This window comes from Trachemys scripta, chromosome 2 (assembly GCF_013100865.1).
Source record: "Trachemys scripta elegans isolate TJP31775 chromosome 2, CAS_Tse_1.0, whole genome shotgun sequence".
Classification (NCBI taxonomy): Eukaryota; Metazoa; Chordata; order Testudines; family Emydidae; genus Trachemys; species Trachemys scripta.
In genome coordinates, this window is record NC_048299.1 from 211544726 (window position 1) to 211565574 (window position 20849).

Here is a 20849-nt window from a genome sequence, read left to right on the forward strand (position 1 = left end):
TTTGAAAATCCCTTGAGAGCACGTGGCGTTTCAGATTGGTACACTGTCAATGGTTTCATCTTCACATCTCTGGCAGCATTACTACCTAGAAGCAAGGTTAGACGGTCTTTAGCTGCTTTAAATCTGGACGCTGTCTTCTCTCGGGAAATGTAACTCTGCTCAGGCATCCTCTGCCAGTACAGGCCCGTTTAATTGACATTGAAGACTTGTTTAGGGGAATAGCCACCTTCCTCAATTATTTTCTTGAGATAGTCAGGGAATTTCTTAGCTGCTGCAGTATCAGCACTAGCCGCCTCACCAGACATCTTGATGTTATGCAGGTGGAAGTGCCTCTTGAACCGATCAAACCATTCCCGACTTGCTGTGAAAGTCTCTGTCTGTGATCCTTCACCTTGGTCTCTCTTCAAATTGTCATACAAACTTTTTGCCTTAGCTTGTATCACTAGCAAACTGAGTATGTTTCGCTGGTTTTGGTCCACTATCCACAGTGAGAGAAGACGCTCCATGTTTTCCAGCAAACTACTTCTTGATCGACTTATTGTAGTAGCACTAAGCGGTGTTGCACACTGAGCACTAGCCCTGATCTTGTTGGCATTATTCCGAATTGTTCTCACGGTGGTTGGAGTAAGACCTAGAGTGATGCCAGTGTCTACTGCATGCTTGCCTGCATCAAAATGCTTTGAAATGTCTAGTCTAGTACCCAAACTAATGGTTTTCCTGGTTTTCTTGCTGCTAGTGGTACTGTTACTGCTAGGCACTCCACTATCACTTGCTGGATGTTTTTGACTCGTGATGTTGGGTGATGCTTCTCCGGATGCACATGCATGTGCTACTCTTTACTCCCTTCAGCCTGGAGTGGCTGGGGTCATGCAGCATCAATCAACTATTGCAAGGGAAAGAATTTGGAAAACCCATGTCATTCTCCATGGTAATCTGCTCCCCTACTGGAAGTCTGGTGGGTTTAGGCTAGGATTAGTTATGGAGGTTTTTACTTTCTTGCAGGTTCTTACTTTTACCAAAGGCCTCTCTTCCAGGGTGCCCTGGAAAAAGGGCCCTGCTGTATCTCCCATAGTAACCATGCACTCAGCACCCAGGCAGCATTGCAGCCAATGTAGTAAGAGGAGGAAAATAACATTTGCTGCAGGGCTGTGCCCCTCTGCCGTGTGCATGCAGGGGCAGAGAGATGCAGCTGGCATTAAAGTGAATGGCAAAACTCCTCTGGATTTCAGACTTTCATAGGAGTAGGGCCAGGTTCTGTGCATCTCTACGCCGCTTCTCCCCCTTGCTACAGTGAAGCAGGCACTGGAACTCTATTCCTGTAACTTGCTTTGGGCAAGCTGCTACCCCCTGTGTTCTTACCTCCCTCCAGCGAAGGGGGGAGCAGATAAAACATTGTTTATTCTGTAGCAAGACAGGGCCTTCGTTGCGCACTACCCTCAGTTGCTTTGCAGGCATCTGGTGGCCTCGCAAGCGCTTGGTGTAGAGCCCTATTCCCGAGCAGGGCCGTTGGGCCATAAAGTAACAGTGAATCGCTGGGGATGGGGGTAGTGTGCATGTGCTGTGTGTTTACAAACATACTGTACATACAGTACAGTACTATAGTTGGGAGGTGCCCCCGCCTTACCCCACACAGGCACAGCCCACTGGCACTGCAGACAATGAGGCAGGCCGGGGGCTGAAGGTGCTGTAGGCTAAGAGAAGCACATTGAGCAGCAGCAGCGGTAGCTTCCCCTACTCTGCAAGCACCAGGGATCGGGGCTCAACCCTCGGCCCGCCCACGCCACTCCTTCCCCTAAGCCCCCACCCTTAACTCGCCTCTTCTCCCCCTTTACTCCGCATGCCACATCCTCACTCCTCCTCCCTCCCTCTCCTGCCCATGGCAATCAGCTGGCTTGCGGCATTGAGGAAGGAGGGGGGAGGAGGGAGGACACGGCGTGCAGGCTCCCCCTCCCTCCCCTGCCTCCTGAACGCTGTAAGCCAGCTGATTGCTGCGGGCAGGAGGCAGGGGAGGGAGGGGGGAAACTGCGCGCTGCACCCTCACTCCTGCCTCCTGAACACGCCACAAACCAGCTGATTGCCGTGGGGAGGAGCAAGGGCGCGGCACGCAGGTTCCCCCCCCACCCGCAGCAATCAGCTGGTTTGCGGCGTTGAGGGAGGGGGAGCCTGCGTGCTGAGTCCTTGTTCTTCTCTCCTGCCTCCTGAATGCTACAAGCCAGTTGATTGCCGCAGGCAGGAGGCGGGGGGAACGGGGAAGGTGCAGGCGCTGAGGGGGGAAGGAGTAGGGGAGCTGATAGTGGGCTGCCAGCTGTGGACAAAGCAGGCAGCCAAACAACGTTATAGCGGAGCATTGCACAGCTTTAAACGGAGCATGTTCTGTAGTGGAGCAGGGATATAAGATTGAAACAACGTTAAGCGAGAGGACATTAAGTGGTGAGTTACTGTATTTCCCAATTGTGTGAAACTAATATAAGCAGTCTTATTTTTCCATCCAGTGGAAACTGGGGATCAAAGTGGTGCTGTGCCTTCCTGTGCTGTCCAGTGCAAAGGGACACAAACATGCACACATAGCAGCCATATGTGACTGTGGAGTGTGGAAGCAGCTACACATAATCATTCATTACCTGACACTCAAGCTAGCTGCAGCACATTAGCACAAACAACTCCATATGCAATTTCAGGGGGTACAGACACCTGGAGGTAATAGAATCAGAGAAGAGCTACTTGAGGCAGTGTGTAGCTTCTGGCAGAAAGCAGGAAATTGCTAATGTTGCTCAGAGCATTAAGAGCTTCTCTGCTTTGAAGATGAAGGTATTAGATAGCTGCAGAGTAAGGAAACAATGGCAGCATGGCCACTGAACAAAAGGTTGTTGACTTGTGAATAGGAACATGGAGGGATAGTCATTTCACAAGGAAGTCCTGAGGTCATTTGGAGCTGGGATTGATATTCCATTCATATCCACTGGTTCTATGCAATTATAAATAAGCTCTGTCCCAACTATACTGCTGCTGATCCCAGTTCCCAGTGGGATGATGGATTGATCTGTTTGTCTTTTTAAACAACTAGTTTTATATTCTGTTCTATATGCCTTTTTTCACCACAAGAACAACTGATTAAACCTAAGTCTTTAGCAGTCACATGCTTCATTTCATTAGGCCCTCAGATTTCTGGAGTATCCTTGTTTTCTCTATAAATAATAGAAGATTGTCCTAAATTTTAGGAATTGTAGCCACAAGCCAAAACTACTAATCAATTTCTGTGGTGTTTGAATCTGTTTAGAACTCCCTCCTTCAGAGAAGAAAATTGGAAAACATAGTGACTGTACAGCTTCAAGGTTTTCTCATCTTAATGGAATTTTTAGACTGTCTGCATATCAAGACTGCCCTGACTGATATAGCTGAAAATCTATTCCTGGCACTGAATAATAAAAAAATTGTTCCTGATGACACTCAGATCTTTTAGCAGTCTTTTATGCTATTAACTTTCAGGTGCTGGTGATAAAGCTGTGATCCCTAAGAGAGGATCTGGATGCCCTTGGCTGACTGTACCCATTCCTAGAAGGGAGTAATTAGAGGATGGTTATGAGCACTGTCCTATATTCAGCCAGAGATCTTTCCCACTGTTTCATTCTGTCCCTTTTGCTGCTCTGTGTATATAGAGTCCTCTCAGGAGAGATAATCTGATTATATGGATTGTGATGTCATCGCTATAATCCTTACTTTGTCTATTAATTGGCCTTATTGTGGACAGTCTCTTGGTCACTGGACTAATTAGCTGAAATTTTTACTTGGGGAGAGTGACAGCTAACTGTGACATACAAGGTTAAGGGTGGTTCTTTGTAGTTGGGGGAAAGAGTTTTGAGGAGCATGTTGCCATTTTGGGTTCCTATTATATGCACTGGTGAGACATGTATGGAACTTGGGTCGACCCTGACCTGCTTTCTCAGGATGGAGGCCTGTATGTCAGTGGCCTCAAGTGGCCATTGCTATCTACAGCTGTAGATTATTCAGAAAAATCAATTATTGTAGAACTGACCACAGTCCTCCATGCTTTGATCATGTCTGTTAGTCTGCTGTAATAAACTTCAAATTGGTCTTCTCTTGACATTGTTAGTCTATAACAGTTTTTCTTTGAGTTCTTGCACATTTTCATTCCTTTGTAGGTGTGTGCACGTCTTGTGCACAGTTGTTGGAGGAATTTTTCCCTCAGTGGTACCCATCGAGATGGCTCAAGCACCCTCTGTTGCCATATGCCATTGCTCTACTTGAAGTCCAGACTCTAGGACACTGCAAGATGGGAAGGTCTCAGAGTTCAGGCTCCAGCCCAAGCCCAAATGCCTACATCACAATTAAATAGCCCCTTAGCCTGAGCCCTGTAAGCCCAAGTCAGCTGGCATGGGCCAGACACAGGTTTTTCATTGCAAGATAGACATACCCTCAAAGATATTTGAGGGAGAGTCTCTCACTGGAGCACTCTTCAGCTAAGAAGAAGGAATCACCACCTTCAGAACCTGTACCAGGTCCATCAAAGGCATCCCCCAAAAGATCTCTGGTGCAGAACCATCAGTCATTGCTGCTTCCAACCACCCTGGAGGTGTATGCAACTGCAAGGGATTTGCTTAGCCTCCCAGTAGAGGTATCTCCAGAAGTGCAAGAAAGTTTATAGTCGGTACCTATGCCTGCCAGGCCAACCTCTCCGTGTCAGGAACTCATGGTATCGTTACCTCCAACGCTTCTGGAAAGGCCGGTGCAGTCAAAGGGCAAGGCTCCAATGATATCCCCGGTATCGCAATCCCCTGGCTCAGGTTACCTAGCCCCAGTCCCAACTTGTTCTGCTCACCCCATGATGTCGAACATTGTGACATACCAGCGTGCACTCCAATCTAATAAGCAGCTGTGTCACCCCTGTCCTGCAACCTTGGGTGCCTTGTAAGTAGCACCCACCTGGGCTGCTCAGAAACAGCCTTCCAGCATGCAAGCCACACCCTCAGTGTCAGTGTGTAACTGCAGCCTGCCAGCCATCTTGGGTTACACTCTGGCTCTCACCAGCCTTGGTTATACTGTAGGGTGACCCCAACACACCCTCCGTCTTAAATTTGCCCCCAGAAATGTGTGTCCTGTACTGATCAGCCCTATCCTGGCCAGCACAAGTTATATTAAGTTTGTTATTCCTTTAAGAGAATAATATGCATACAGCTTGTCACCACACCAAGTGGAGTTGCCCAGACACCTGAATTTAAACACACTGGATTAGGTAAAACAAGTTTATTAACTACAATGAGACAGATTTTAAGTGAATATAAGTAATGAGGCTTAAAAGTCAGAAATGGTTGCAAGACAAATTAAGATAAAACATTATTATGCCTAATTTAACAAACTATGTTAAATTCAAAGCACAGTTTTCTCACCATAGCTTTCAGCAGCCTTACTGACCAAACTTCTTAGGTCATAGAATCATAGTAGTGTAGGACTGGAAGGGACCTCAGTAGATCATCTAGTGCAGTCCCCTGCACTCAAGGCAGGACTAAGTAATAAATAGACCGGGGTGACCAACCTGAGCCTAAGAAGGCATCAGAATTTACCAATGTACATTGCCAAAAAGCCACAGTAATACGTCAGCAGCTCCCCACCCCCACTCCCAGCACCTCCCACCCGATCAGTGCCTCTCCCTCCCTCCCCACACCTGCTGATCAGCTGTTTCGTAGTGCACAGGAGGCTCTGGGGAGGAGCGAGGGCATGGCAGGTTAAGGGGAGGGGGTGGGGCTTGTGGCAGAGCCAGGGGCTGAGCAGTGAGCACCGCCTGGCACATTGGAAAGTTGACGCCTGTAGCTCCAGCCCCAGAATCAGTGTCTATACAAGGAGCCGCATATTAACTTCTGAAGAGCTGCATGTGGCTCCAGAGTCACAGGTTGGCCACCCCTGAACTGGACCATTCCTGACAGGTGTCAGGACCTCTCCCTCCCCCTCACCCCCGAGTCCAATGAATGCTTCCTTTGTTGCTTCAGGTGCAGTGAATGCAATGGGCAGGGAGACATAGGAGTGCCCTGGGTTGTTTGTCCCTCCTTTTTATAGTTTGTCCCTCTCTTGAAAAACATTTCCAGCTGGGCACCAGGAGACAGAGAGTCTATGTGGAAGGATGTTTACTGCTGGCTTTTTCTCACCTGTTTTGAGCTTTATTTGTTTCTCTTCCTGCTTGATGACACTCTTTACTAATTAAATGCAAATGAAGTCGCGCACACATGCCTTTGTTTAGGACAGACCTGTTTACCCATCTCAGTTTGGGCAGGGCTGTGGGGTTTGGAACATGTGTTAATAACATCATACAGGGACATCTTATAATTTCACATACAATATTGCCCTACATGTTACCAGGACAATAATAACAAGCAAATTATAATATTCAAATGATACCTCACAATGCTTTGCATGCTTTGTATAAAGCTTATTACAATAGCGGGGAGGGTGTGAATAGATGGCTGGCACAGGCATTTCAGATTCTTCCTCTTTGAAGTGCATTCATCTGTGTCCCATCCAAGATAGCAGGCATATCCTCCAGCAGAGACTTGGGAACCAAGGGTCATATAACAGTCACAGCACTAGCCTCTGCATCCTAAGGGGCAATTGCCAAGTTTAAATTGGGTCTGAAGCCAATATCAGTGGTAGTTCTGGACACCATGGTGTGTTCCTTCTCCTGTTAGGCCCTCTTTGCAACTATCTTGTTCTTTGGCATTAAGATTGCTATGGGGGCATCATTCTGTGGTATTCAATACCGAGAGCTGCAGCCAGAAGTCTCTCGACCAGCTTCCCCATCACAAGTCATGGAGCAGCTACCACCTTGGAATCCTGTGGTGTCCTTTTCATCGTCACCAGATGAGACTGTTGTGGCAGCAAGTGATTCACCACTGCCAGAGGGCCACAGGGCTCATCAAGATCTATTGAGAAGGGTGGTCTCTGTTCTTGACATTCAGGCAGAGGAGGTGTGTCCATGAGTTGGTGGACAATCCGGTATCGGTAGCCTCTGCTAAGATGGCTCTGCTGATTAACAAAGCAATTATGGAGCTGGGTCAAGGGGCTGTGGCAGATATCCTTATCTCCCATAGCAAAGTGAGCTAAAAGGATTCCCTCTAAGGGATCTAGAGTATTTGTACCCTCCTCCAACTTCTTTGATGGCGGCGGCTGTTAACAAATGGGAAAGATAAAGGACACCAAGCATCATTGCTGAAAGGCAAAGAGGCTAGACTTGTTTGGATGCAAACTTTATTCTGCAGGGAGTTTGCAGTTTAGGATTACGAAGTAATAGGCACTCCTGAGCCACTATGACTTTACCTTCTGGGAGAACTTTGTAAAATTTAAAGACAAACTACCAGAGGACTGCAGGCAGGAGTTTGCAGTAATGGTGGTTGCCATAACTGCTCTCCGGGACAGTTACAGTCATCTGGGCTTCCCCAAGAAGTCCAGCAGACCATCTAGGACTTCCCTTTTGAAGGTCCCTCTGTGTTTTTGGATAAGATGGACAATAGGCTCCATAGCCTAAAAGTTTCCAGGGCAACATTACAATCTCTTGGAATCTGTACTCCAGCAACAAAGAGGAAGCAGTTCCGTCCTCAACATCTATACAGACATCAGGACTTTCCTCCCTGGTTTCAAAATCCACTGAGGAGAAAGGGAAGGAGTTATAGGGGACGACATCTGCTGCTCTCCTCTTCAGCCTCTGTGGGCTCATCCCATCCAGCCGCCTTGTCCAAACAGACATTTTGATGTGTTACTCAAGGGCAATGTATCAGTTACTGTAGTTCTATCTGTTTCTCAACTTGTGTATACAAATTGCTTATTCCACTTCCTATCTGGGCCCAGGCACTTAACATTGGATTGGTGGGTTTTAAGCACAGTGGAACTAGGATATGCCCTCCAGTTCATTTCTACCACTCTTTCCCCTCTCCCTTCCCCATCTCTCTTCAGGGACAACTGTCACAGAATTGTTCTTCAGCAGGAGGTCCCATCACTACTTCAGGTAAAGGCCATAGAGGAAGTCCCATTGTGCCTTAGGGAGAAAGGTGTCTATTCCCACTACTTTCTGATTCCCCAAAGCAAAGGGACGTCTCAGGCCTATTGTTGATCTAAGAGAGTTGAACAAAATAAAATTCTGCCTGGTTACCCTAGTCTTGTTTATTCCCTCCCTGGAAGAGGGGAACTGCTATGCTGCCCTTGACTTCAAGGACACTTACTTCCATGTTGCAGTATGGCACAACCATTGGATGTTTCTCAGATTTGTGGTAAATAGGGCCTAATATCAGTTCAGTGCTCTCATTTGATCTCTATCTTTCCTTGGATGTTCATAAAATGTATGGCAATGGCGGCAGCAAATATATGAAAAACAGGAGTCCATATGTTCCCTTACATGGACAACTGGTTGATCAGAGGTCAGGACTTCTCCCTCCCCTTCACCCCCGAGTCCAACACTAGGCTCAGGTGTTATCTAGTGTATCTACAGTCCTGTTCACATTCGATGCACTGGGGCTCCTAGTAAATTAGGACAATTCAATTCTAAAACCTATACAGAGGAAAGAGTTTATTGGAGCTCTTAGACTCCACAAAGGCCATGTCCTTGCTGCCATAATCTTGGTTCAAAGCAGTATGGGGCTTGGTGTTGCAGCTGAAAGCTCTCACCACGGCATGCAGCTGCCTCAATCTTGTGGGTTACATGGCAGTGTGTAGTTATGTGGTTCAACATGCCAAGCTTCAGGAATGGCAAGCGCTGGTACATGCCCAAAGTCGTCATTTGGACAATGTGGTTTGAGTGTCAATGTCAGTTTTGTCATTTTTTGGATTGGTGGCTGGACCTCTGAAAATCTGAGGGTGGGGGCCTTTATCCCATGGCTACCACTTAACCCTCACTTTAATCACAGACACCATCAGCGCTGGGTTTGGGGACCCATATGGGGTCCCTGCAGCATCAAGGTCTCTGGTTGCCTCAGGATCTAATGGCTCATATAAATGTCTGGGAGTTAAGAGCTGTACAACTAGGCTGTTAAGCTTTCCTCCTACATACAGCAGGGAAGAACTTGTTAATTCTAACAAACAGCTCTGTGACAATGTCTTACATAAACAGAGCTGTGTAAACTATACTCCTCCCTATGCCAGGAGGCAGATTGTCTCTGGGATCCTTGCATAACCAATTCAATTCATCTCAGGGCTGATTACCTTTGAGGGAAGCAGAACATGTTGGCAGGTCGACTGAGCAGGACCTTCTCCAATCACCACGAGCAGTTTTTACGGCCAGACGTAATCAGATCCATCATCAGAGTCCAACAGAAAATGCCATCGTTTTTGTTGCTGGGAAGTTGTCAGCCCAGGCTCATTGACAGATACTTTTCTGCTACCCTGGAAGGACCTCCTTCTGTATGATTTCCCTTGCTGCCCAGGGTCTTGTTCAAAGTCAAACAAGACCATGCTCCTCTCATCCTTATAGCACTGGCTTGCTCTTGTCAGCACTGTTATTTGACCCTGCTGACCTTGTCAGTCAACCCTCCACTGTCCTGCTAGATCCAGACTTGCTTTCTCAGGATTACGGTTAAACATGCTCCATCCCAACCTGTGAGACTTCCACCTGATTGTGTGGATGGTTAGTGGTTAACGCCTTTGGAGAGATCTTGTTCTAAGGATATCCTGGAAGTGCTTCTGAATTGTGGAAAACCCTCAAATAGGGGCACTTACATGCATAAATGGAAGCGCTTTTCCATTTGGTCCCAGAAGAAAGGCATGTACCTCTGAGCCTCGTACTTAACTATCTTCTATACCCAAAACATCAAAGTTTGGCAGTTAGCTCTATAACAGGACATCGGGCAGCTAATCTATGCCTTCCAGAGCTTGGTGGATAGTAGATTCCTTTTCTCCAATCCCATCACTATCAGTTTTCTAAAGGGCTTGATCAGATTGTACCCACATGTGCAAGATGCTATACCCCATGGGATTTGAATTTCGTCCTAGCAAAGGTAATGGGACCTTTTGAACCCCTTGCAACTTGCTCTTTGCTCCAGCTCTCCATAGAGGTAGCATTTTTAGTTGCCATTACCTCAGCAGAAGGGTGGGCAAGTTGAGAGCCTAGTGTCAGAGCCTCCTGTCATAAGGATAAAATGTATCTGCCCTCACCCAAAATTTCTCATGAAGGTAGGCTCTAATTTTCATGTTAACTAGGAAATCTGTTTGTCAGCGTTCTTCCTGAAATCTTATGTGCATAGAGGTGAGAGGAGACTTCATTGGATGTGAGAAGGGCTTTAGCTTTCTACCTTGAGTGTACTATAGATCTTCCACACAGTTATTTGTTGCAGTTATGGACCGGGCTAAGGGCCAACCAGTTTCCACTCAGAGAATCTCATCTTCGACCTCCTTGTGTATTTATTTATACTACCAGTTGGCTAATATAGTCTCCCCCCCACCCCCAGTTAGAGTATTGGTGCATTCTACTGGAGCACAGGCAACTTCAGCGGCTTTCTTGGCACGAGTACTGATCATAGTAATTTGTAAAGCAATGTCCTGGTCATCAGTCCATACTTCTTTCTTCTCATTATGCCATTTCATGTCCGTCCAAGGCCAATGCTAATTTCAGGAGAGTTGTCCCATAATCACTGTTCAGGTAGATTCTGAGCCCACCTCCATGTTTGTCTGCTTGTGAGTCACCTACAGTGGAATGGACATGTACAAGCACTCAAATTTAAAAACGGTTACCTATCTTTCTGTAACTGATATTCTCGGAGACGTGTTGCACATGTCCATTCCACAATCTGTTGTAGTCGTCCTCTCTATCAGAGTCTACCTGGTACACTGGAACTGAGGAGGGTCGGGGTGGCTTTTCTTATACGAGCATGCAGTGACATGTGGTAACAGAGGGTGCTTGAGCTGCCCCGACAGATACTGCTGAGGGGAAAAGTTCTCCGACAACTGCAAGGTGCGAACATGTGGAATGGACATATGCAGGACATCTTGAAGAACAACAGTAGTAGGAATGTAGGTAACCAGTTTTTACAGAAAGTAGCTGCTTCTGTGGTTGCTCCTGTGTAGAGGAGAAAGGGAGAGTTGGTTGCCAGAGTGACGTACAACTGAATGTCATAGCATATAAATCCTTTCATAATCTAGCCCTGAATACTTGAACATGTCCTCTTTGGCAGTTGGATTGGTTTTCTTTGTTCTATGTTCAGGCAGAGCTTTCTTGCTCATAAGCCATAAATTGTGGAATTTGTTCCTGGAGTTGTTCTACCATAGTTGCTTCTTAACTGTTTCTACAGGATTTGTTGCAAGTTCCATTTATTTTGGTCTTTGTTCTTGACTGTTTCTAGGCTTTTCTCCTTTTGTTTTATTTTCATCTATCTCTTCCCCTGTCCTGATCTTTGCTGCATTAGAGGATTTACCTTTTGGTAGGAGTGGTTTTGCCCGATGGTTTAGGTTTGCCCTTGTGCCAGAGTTCAGGGGTGGGGAGGAAGTGTATGTGTGGCTTAGCTTTTCTCTATATAGTTTTTTTTTTTAAATGTCTTTTGTTTGTTTTTCGTATGTGGTGCTTGCGATACCTAATAATAGGTGCCTTTTTACGCAATGATTATTTTAACATAGTTAAATCTTTGCTCAAAAGATATATAACACATTGATCAGCTAATCAAGATAACTGAGGCATTGATGTGTCAAAAAGTAAGCAAAGGCATCAACTGTAAAATAATAACAGTAAAAATTATCCCATTACATATTCCTTCTCCCTAACACAGCTTAGTTATGTTTGTGTATCTCTAAAGTACTTTTTAAATAACAACTTTCAGTAAGATGCATTAATCTTTTTGTTTTTTCTTTTTAGACAAACTATGAAAACAGAATATACAGTCTGAAAGTAGAGTGTGGACCTAAATATCCAGAAGCACCTCCAACAGTTAGATTTGTAACTAAAATCAATATGAATGGAATAAATAATTCCAATGGAATGGTAAGTTCAAATGGTAAAACTAACCTCCTTGTTAATCTGTACTCTGCAATTATTTATAGTAAAAATTCCATTGAGCATTATGGGTGGGTGGGAAAGAGCCTTCATAGTTAAATTGTACATTATAAAAGATCATTTGTTTATACAAATAGTTTAATTTGTGATTATTTTGCTTGCAAACAGTATGCAGGTATAAATTGAAGCTGTTCTTTTTAAGTTGAGTAAAACAGCTTTGTGTTTAAGCAGCTCCTTTACAGTGTTCCTCTTCAATGACGCTTGAGTTTACCGAAGAATATGGAATGCTGTACTGCTCAAGACTTTTGATATCTACCTTACTTAACCACTAAGGATCATTTAAATCTCTGAACGGTTTTGGCTAGTGCTTTCAGCTCATGCAAGTCATTAATTATAAATGACTTTTGTTACTCTTGACATTTTAAATTTGGGGAGTACTGAGAATGAAATTGCGGTCTTTAAATATGTTCTTATTTGCTAGCTAAGAGACTCCAGATGAAGTTCCAAACTTAACATGCAGTTTTGTTTTGAAAATTGGGGGCCTCTCAATAAATTCCATATCAAATGTGCATGGGTTACAAGTGAAGTGGTTTGTGAAAGACTAACGCAATCCCTTTGACAAATTGATAATCCAGGAGAAACCTAGAAACTGACTATACAAAGTGCTATCAGAGTAAAATAAAAAAATACTATTTTTTTTCTTGTTTATATCATAGGTATTATTTGTAGGAGAAAATATTTCATATAGAAGGGTGTTTTTTTTTCCTCTTTGTTGACAGTGTCCTTTTATTGTCCTTGGTCACAGAGTCGTGACCATCTGTGTTTATACAAACTAATACCACGCTCCTGCAACTGGATTAGCACTGATAGTTCCCAATACCATTGCATTGCCCACTGATGTCAATATGACTTGCCTGTGCAGGGCTAGTGCCTAAATAGGAGTTGGGTTTAGTAAACTCAACTGGTTTTGTTGAACAAAATTACAAACAACAACAAAATTAAGAGGTCTTCCTGGTGAACTGCAAAATTGCTGCAATGCCTATGTGGGACTGTAAATAGTAGACTATAGAACCCACTAGCAAGCTTGAAGTTTGCCCTGCCTGATCGTCACTTTTTCAGGTATAGTAACTCATCTCTAATAGGCTTCAGAGTGGTAGCTGTGTTAGTCTGTATCAGCAAAAAGAACAAGGAGTACTTGTGGCACCTTCGAGACTAGCAAATGTATTTGGGCATAAGCTTTCGTAGGCTAAAACCCACTTCATCAGATGCATGCAGTGGAAAATACAGTAGGAAGATATATACATACACACAGAGAACATGAAAAAATGGGGATTGCCATACCAACTCTAACGAGACTACTCAATTAAGGTGGGCTATTATTAGCAGGAGAAAAAAAACTTTTGTAGTGATAATCAGGGTGGCCCATTTCAAACAGTTGACAAGAAGGTGAGAATAACAGTAGGGGGAAAATTAGCATGGGGAAATTAGTTTTTAGTTTGTGTAATGACCCATCCACTCCCAGTCTTTATTTAAGCCTAATTTAATGGTGTCCAGTTTGCAAATTAATTCCAGTTCTGCAGTTTCTCGTTGGAGTCTGTTTTTGAAGTTTTTTTTGGTTGAAGAATTGCAACTTTTAGGTCTGTAATTGAGTGTCCAGGGAAGTTGAAGTGTTCTCTGACTGGTTTTCGAATGTTATAATTCTTGATGAATTTAAAGTCCTGTGAGCAGTGCTGCCCGGCTAAGACAGACTAGTCCCTACCTGTTCTGACATTGGAAGCGGCCAGCAGCAGGTCTGGCTCCTAGGTGGTGCCTGTGGGCCAGAGCCTCTGCCTAGGAGCCGGACCTGCTCCTGGCCGCTTCCGGGGCACAGCACGATCCACAGTGCCAGGACAGACAGGAAACCTGCCTTAGCACCCCCGCTGCACCGCTGACTGAGAGCAGCCCACCCCCTAATCCCCTGCCCCAGCCTTGAGCCCTCCCCAAACCTGGACCCCCCTCCTGCACGCCCAAACCCCTCATCCCTGGCCCCACCCCGCAGCCCTCACCCCTGCACCTCAACCCTCTGCCCCAGCCTTGAGTCCCTCCCACACCCCAAAACCCTCATCCCCAGCTCCGTTGGGTCGCGGGCATCAACAATCTTCAACTGCGTCGCCAGAAAAAAAGATTGAAAACCATAGAAACCTTCCTCATAGCTCCACTTAGTCATCTCTTTTCCTAGCTGAACAGCCCCAATTTTTTTAATCTTCTCATATGGAAGTTGTTTCATGCCCCTAATCATTTTTGTTGCCCTTGCCTGTACCTTTTTCCATTTTAATATATTTGTTTTGAGATGGGGTGACCAGAACTACACGTAGTATTCAAAGTGTGGGCGTACCATAGATTTATATGATTATGATATTAATTGTCCTATTACCTTTCCCTTTTCTAATGGTTCCTAACATTGTTAGCTTTTTTTTTGACGGCTGCTGCATCTTGAGCAGATGTTTTCAGAGAACTATCCACAATGACTCCAAGATCTTTCTTGAGTGGTAACAGCGAATTCAGACCCCCTCATTTTGTATGTGTAGTTGAGATTGTTTGTTTTCCAATGTGCATTACTTTGCATTTATCAACATTGAATTTCATGTGCCATTTTGTTGCCCAGTCACCCAGTTTTGTGAAATCCCTTTAACTCTTTGCAATCTCCTTTGGACTTAATTATCTTGAATAATTTTATATAATCGGCAAACTTTGCCACCTCTCTGTTTTCCCCCTTTTCCAGATCACTTTTGAACATGTAGAACAGCACTGGTCCCAGTATATACCCTTGGGAGATCACGCTATTTATCACTCTCCACTGTGAAAACTGACCTTTTATTCCTGCTACGGCTGTCAACCGATTAAAAAGAGTAATCACGCTATTAAGAAGAGTAATGGAATACCATTTATTTATATTTTTGGATGTTTTCTACATTTTCAAATGTATTTATTTCAATTACAACACAGAATACTAGTGTACAGTGCTCACTTTGCAAATATTTGTAATCAAAAATAAATATACTGTAAAAACCAAAAGAAATAGCATTTTTCAAGTCACTTAATACAAGTACTGTAGTGCAAACTCTTTATCATGAAAGTTGAACTTACAAACATAGAATTATATACAAAAAAAACCTGCGGTCAAAAATAAAACAATGTAAAACTTTAGAGCCTACAAGTCCACTCAGTCCTGTTTCTTGTTCAGCCAATCACTCAGGCTAACAAGTTTATTTACATTTACAGGAGATAAAGCTGCCCGCTTGTTCACAATATCACCTCAAAGTGAGAACAGGTGGTTGCATGGCACTACTGTAGCCGGTGTTGCAAGATATGTACATGCCAGATGCACTAAAGATTCATATGTCCCTTCCTGCTTCAACCACCATTCCAGAGGACATGCATCCATGCTGATGACGGGTTCTGCTCGATAAGAATCCAAAGCAGGGCAGACCAACACATGTTCATTTTCATTGTCTGAGTCACATGCTACCAGAACAAAGTTAATTTTCTTTTTTGGTGGCTCGGGTTCTGTAGTTTACGCATTGGAGTGTTGCTCTTTTAAGACTTCTAAAAGCATGTTTTACACCTTATCCCTCTCACATTTTGAAAGGCACTTCAGATTCTTAAACCTTAGGTCGAGTGCTGTAGCTATCTTTAGAAATCTCCCATTGGTACCTTCTTTGTGTTTTGTGAAATCTGAAGTGAAAGTGTTCTTAAAATGAACAATATGTGCTGAGTCATTCTCTGAGACTACTATAACATGAAATATATGGCAGAATGCGGGTAAAATAGAGCCAGAGACATACAGTTCTCCCCCAAGGAGTTCAGTCACAAATTTAATTAACGCATTCTTTTTTTAACGTGCGTTGTCAGCATGGAAGCATGTCAACTGGAATGGTGGCCGAAGCATGAAGGAGCATATGAATGTTTAGCATATTGGGCACGTAAATACCTTACAGTGCTGGTTACAAAAGCCCCATGCGAATGCCTGTTCTTATTTTCTGGTCACATTTTAAATAAGAAGTGGGCAGCATTATCATCCGTAAATGTAAATAAACTTGTTTGTCTTAGTGATTGGCTGAAGAGAAGTAGGACTTGTAGGCTCTAAAGTTTTGCATTGTTTTGTTTTTGAGTGCAGCTATGTAACAAAAAAAAAAATCTACATTTGTAAGTTGCACTTTCATGATAAAGAGATTGCACTACAGTACTTGTATGAGGTGAATTGAAAAATACTGTTTCTTTTACCATTTTTACAATGCAAATATTTATAATCCAAAATAATATAAAGTGAGCAGTGTACACTTTGTATTCTGTGATGTAATTGAAATCCATGTATTTGAAAATGTAGTAAAACATCCAAAAATATTTATTAAGTTTCAATAGGTATTCTATTGTTTAATAGCGCAATTAAAACTGCGATTAATCGCAATTAATTTGGTAATGACCATTAATTTTTTTGAGTTAATTGTGTGAAGTAACTGCGATTAATCGACAGCCATAATTCCTACCCTTTGTTTGCTATCTTCTTAACCAATTACTGATCCATGAGAGGACCTTCCCTTTTATCCCCTGACTCCTTACTTTGCTTAGAGCCTTTGATGAAGGAGTTTGTCAAAGGCTGTCTGAAAGTCCAAGTACACTATATCCGCTGGATCATCCTTCGGTTTAGCGGCCTGTAATTGCCAGGATAGCCTCTGGAGCCTTTTTTAAAAATCGGCATTACATTAGCTATCTTCCAGTCATCTGGTACAGAGGCTAATTTTAAGTGATAGGTTACATACGGCAGTTAGTAGTTCTGCAATTTCATATTTGAGTTCCTTCAAAACTCTTGGGTGAATCCTGGAAACTTAGAGCAGAACCTCAGAGTTACGTACACCAGAGCTATGAAGTGACCAGTAAACCCCACACCTCATTTGGAACCAGAAGTAAGCAATCAGTCAGCAGCAGAGACCTCTTTTCTCTCTCTCTCTCTCCTTGCTCCCCCTCCATCTCCCCCCCCCCAATCAAATACAGTACAGTATTGTTTTTTTAGTAGTTTACTTTTAAAGGGAAAGCAGCATTTTTCTTCTGCATAATAAAGTTTCAAAGCTATATTAAGTTGTTCAGTTGTAAACTTTTGAAAGAACAACCATAATGTTTTGTTCAGAGTTATGAACATTTCAGAGTCACAAATAATCTCAATTTCTGAGTTGTTCATAACTCTGAGGTTCTGTTGTATTACTGTTTAATTTATTGATTTGTTCTCAACTTCTTCTATTGATACCTTAATCTGGAACAGTTCCTCAGATTTGCCACCTGAAAAGAATGACTCAGATGTGGGAATATCCCTCGTCTTCAGTGAAGACTGAAGCAAAGAATTAATTTAACTTCTTCACAATGGCCTTGTCTTCCTTGAGCGCTCCTTTAGTACCCTTATCATCCAGTGGCCCCATGGATTGTTTGGCAGGCTTCCTGCTTCTGATGTATATAAATTTTTGTTTTTTTGTTTTTTTGCTGTTAGTTTGTCTTTTGCTAGTTGCTCTTCAAATACTTTTCTGGCCTGCCTAATTTTATACTTCACTTGCCAGAGTTTGTTCCTTTCTATTTTTCTCAGAAGGATTTGACTTCCAGTTTTTAAAGGATGCTTTTTGTCTCTACGTGTCTTTTACTCTTGTTCAGCCATGGTGGCATTTTTTTTGGTCCTCTTACTATTTTTTTTTTTTATTTGGGGCGTACATTTAATTTGTGCCTCTATTATGGTGTTTTTAAAATTCTTGACAATTCCTTTTAATTTCCATTTAACCCGCTTCCTCACTTTTTTGGTAGTTCCCCTTTTTGAAAATAAATGCTACTATGGTGGGCTTCTTTCGTATCCTTTCTCTCCCCTCCCCCCCCCCAAAGATGTAATTAAATGTAACATTTATGGTCGCTATTACTGAGCTGTTGAGCTACATTCAGCTCTTGGACTAGATCGTGTGCAATTTAAGACTAAATCAAAAATTGCCTCTACCCTTGTGGGTTCCAGGACTAGCTGCTCCAAGAAATAGCCATTAATGATGTCTAGAACTTTTTATCTCTGCATCCTGTCCATAGGTGACATGTACCTAGTTAATATGGGGATAGTTAAAATCCTCCATTATTACTGAGTTTTCTATTTTTGTGGCACTTCGATCTCCCGGAGCATTTCACAGTGACCATCACCATCCTGGTCAAGTGGTCAGTAGTATATTCCTGTTGCTATACTCTTATTATTCAAGCATGGAATTTCTATCCATAGAGATTCTATGGTACAGTTTGATTCATTTAAGATTTTTACTGTAATTAACTCTGCTTTCTTTCACATAGTGCCACTCCCACACGGGTATGATATACTCTATATACAGTACACCCACACTATAATGAACCCAGTCCCTGGATCCCATTTCAAATCGGAGGTTTTACTGATGGAAAACTAAGGAACTAAAAGATTTAAATGACTTGCCCAAGATCCCACAGAAAGTCTGACAGAGACAGGAAGTAAGCCCAGATCTCAAGATCACATCTTTCCTCTCTGCTTTGTGACCTAAGGTTCCATTCCATTTAAATCTCTCATAACTTCTCAGGAAAATTCCTTGTTGCCACTTTGTGAGATGTTTCCTCTTGTGACAATCTCCTGCCCACCCTCCTGACTGCCTGTTTCATAGATCCGCTCTTGTCTCCTGCCCCATCCTGTTGTTCAAGGCTGTCAAATTCATTGGAGAGGAGTTGGGGCATCAGTCTACTCTGTTTTATCATCAGGCAACCTTTGCTGTCTAGGCCCCCTGTTGTTGTCATATGCCAGATTGTGTTGTCAGTGTGAGGCTTTCTAGCAAGGAAGGTCCACTTCCAGAAATGTAAAGAGGCTTTTTTAAATCAGTGCATGGATCCAAATGTTGCAGTAGCAATATAGCAGGTTGTGGGATTTCTGAATCGAGAGAAACAGAGGAAGCTCTCTTTGGGGGAGGGGATCCTCAAATTCCTAAAACTAATACATTTTTAAAAGACCAAGATTGATCACTTATCCACATTGACCCTCACTTTAAAAATGCAAAAGCAGAGTTAGCAAAAATTCATTCCAGTTGCACTTCAATTCACAATCTAGGCTCCTTTTCAGAAAGGTGGCCACCTATACGGAATAAGCATATGAGCACTTATTCTCATAGTGATCTATTTGCATATGCAACTGCTGGATTTGTACACAATTTAGGAATCTAGTTTTGAATCTATATCTGGCCCAAATATATGAGTAGAACTAGGCAAAACTACTTATCCTCTGTAGAGGGTGTCATGGCTGTAAAATAAATTATAATTTTTAATGCTGTGGGGTCTCTCCTTTTTAGAGCCTATTGTGTATCATAGATTGATAAAACACAGGTTGTGTTCTGACATACTATTTATTTTCCCATGGTTTTTGAGGATGTCTGATTTTTTTTTTTTTTTTTTTTTTTTGAGTATTCTTTAACAGTCTGTTGGTATCTCACAGGATTTGCAATCACTTCTGTTTATTTAAATACCATTTACAGCTGGAAGTGTTTGTTTCTCCTTTTTAAAGACTTGGGATTTTATCAACTATAATTCTGTAAACTCTGTTGTCCAGTCATCATTTTGAATCTGTTTATAGAGGACTAAGCAATTTGCTACTTTTTTAAAGTTATGCTATTGGAAGCATCATAAACACTGAACATTTTGCAGCATTCTTCTATAATTTGTTCTATGTTTAAAAAACATAGAAGAATTCCTTGGTTATTCTTGGATCGTGTGTAATGTTGCTGCTATTGTCATTATTTAAAGATTTATATTGGATATGCTGATAGAATAAAAATAGTTTTTGTTCTCAGTTTTCAGTTTCATTAGCCTTCAGACTTCCCTGGAAATGCTGCTTCCTTATACTTGAATACATTTTTAATATAAAGTGGGTACTCCCTGGGTATCTGGTTTTGAGCATTCCCAACAACACTGTTGGAGCCAATGAGAGAGCCTTCTCTTTTCAGATTACTTTACTTTATAAAGGAGTGTATCATAAGTAGATTGATTGTGTAATCTCTTACATGTAATATAGTTTTATTCCCTGCATTGCAGGCCCTAAGCCAAAATCTTTATTGCCTGCAAGATTTGTTATGCAACAAAAGATGAGGACTTGCAGAAAATAAAATGGCTTGAGACTAAAATAAATATTTATTAAGTCATTTTAGTAGTAGTGTGATAGTGCTGAAAATATGCTCAGCGCTGTGCAGGAAAAGACAGTCCCTGCCTTGAAGATATTTGTCTGTTAGCTGAAAATCCCTAGTGAAGACCAGAAAGCCAATATTTGCACTGGTGAAAATCGTTTTGCTTGAAGTTGTAATAAACTCCACCAGTGGAAATAGTAGCTTTGACTGACTATATTAGAGGTGTGCTAGTGCAGCTATATTAGTGGCTGGCCACTGACAGCTGTAAATGAGGCTAGTCCCCAGTCTACACATGGTCTAAAAAGAAGATTAAACAGATGAAGTGTGGGGAAAATGGATATACCATGCAATCAAAATGCTTATGATGAAAACGAGTATTCGCAACATTTGATTCGCGGGAAGCCTGAAGCAGGTAAGGGGGGGTGTGGGGGGAGGAGGCACGGCCCAGGCTGGCCCCCCGGCGGCTCCAGCCTGGGTCGGCTCGGGCCCTAGGGTGCCGGCCCCGGCCGACCACCCCCGGCCCGCCCAGCACTGCCGGCTCCCGGCGGCCCGGCGCACCCCCCGGCCCCGCAACCCCGGCCCCCAGCGACTCCGTGACCCCGGACTGGCCCGCGGGCCCGGACCGGCACCGCGCTCCCGGCCCCGCAGGCCCGGACCGGACCCCGGCTCCCCGCCCGGCCCCGCGCGCAGCC

At 43.4% G+C, this 20849-nt stretch overlaps 1 protein-coding gene across 2 annotated transcripts in view; it reads left to right on the forward strand.

Moving 5' to 3' along the window:
* Positions 1–20849, forward strand: part of UBE2V2 (ubiquitin conjugating enzyme E2 V2) — a 44306-nt gene that overhangs the window by 19320 nt on the left and 4137 nt on the right. For both annotated transcript variants that reach the window (XM_034762897.1, XM_034762898.1), the window contains exon 3: positions 11837–11962. In XM_034762897.1, coding sequence (XP_034618788.1) covers positions 11837–11962 — 126 coding nt within the window. The remainder of the gene's footprint in view (positions 1–11836; positions 11963–20849) is intronic.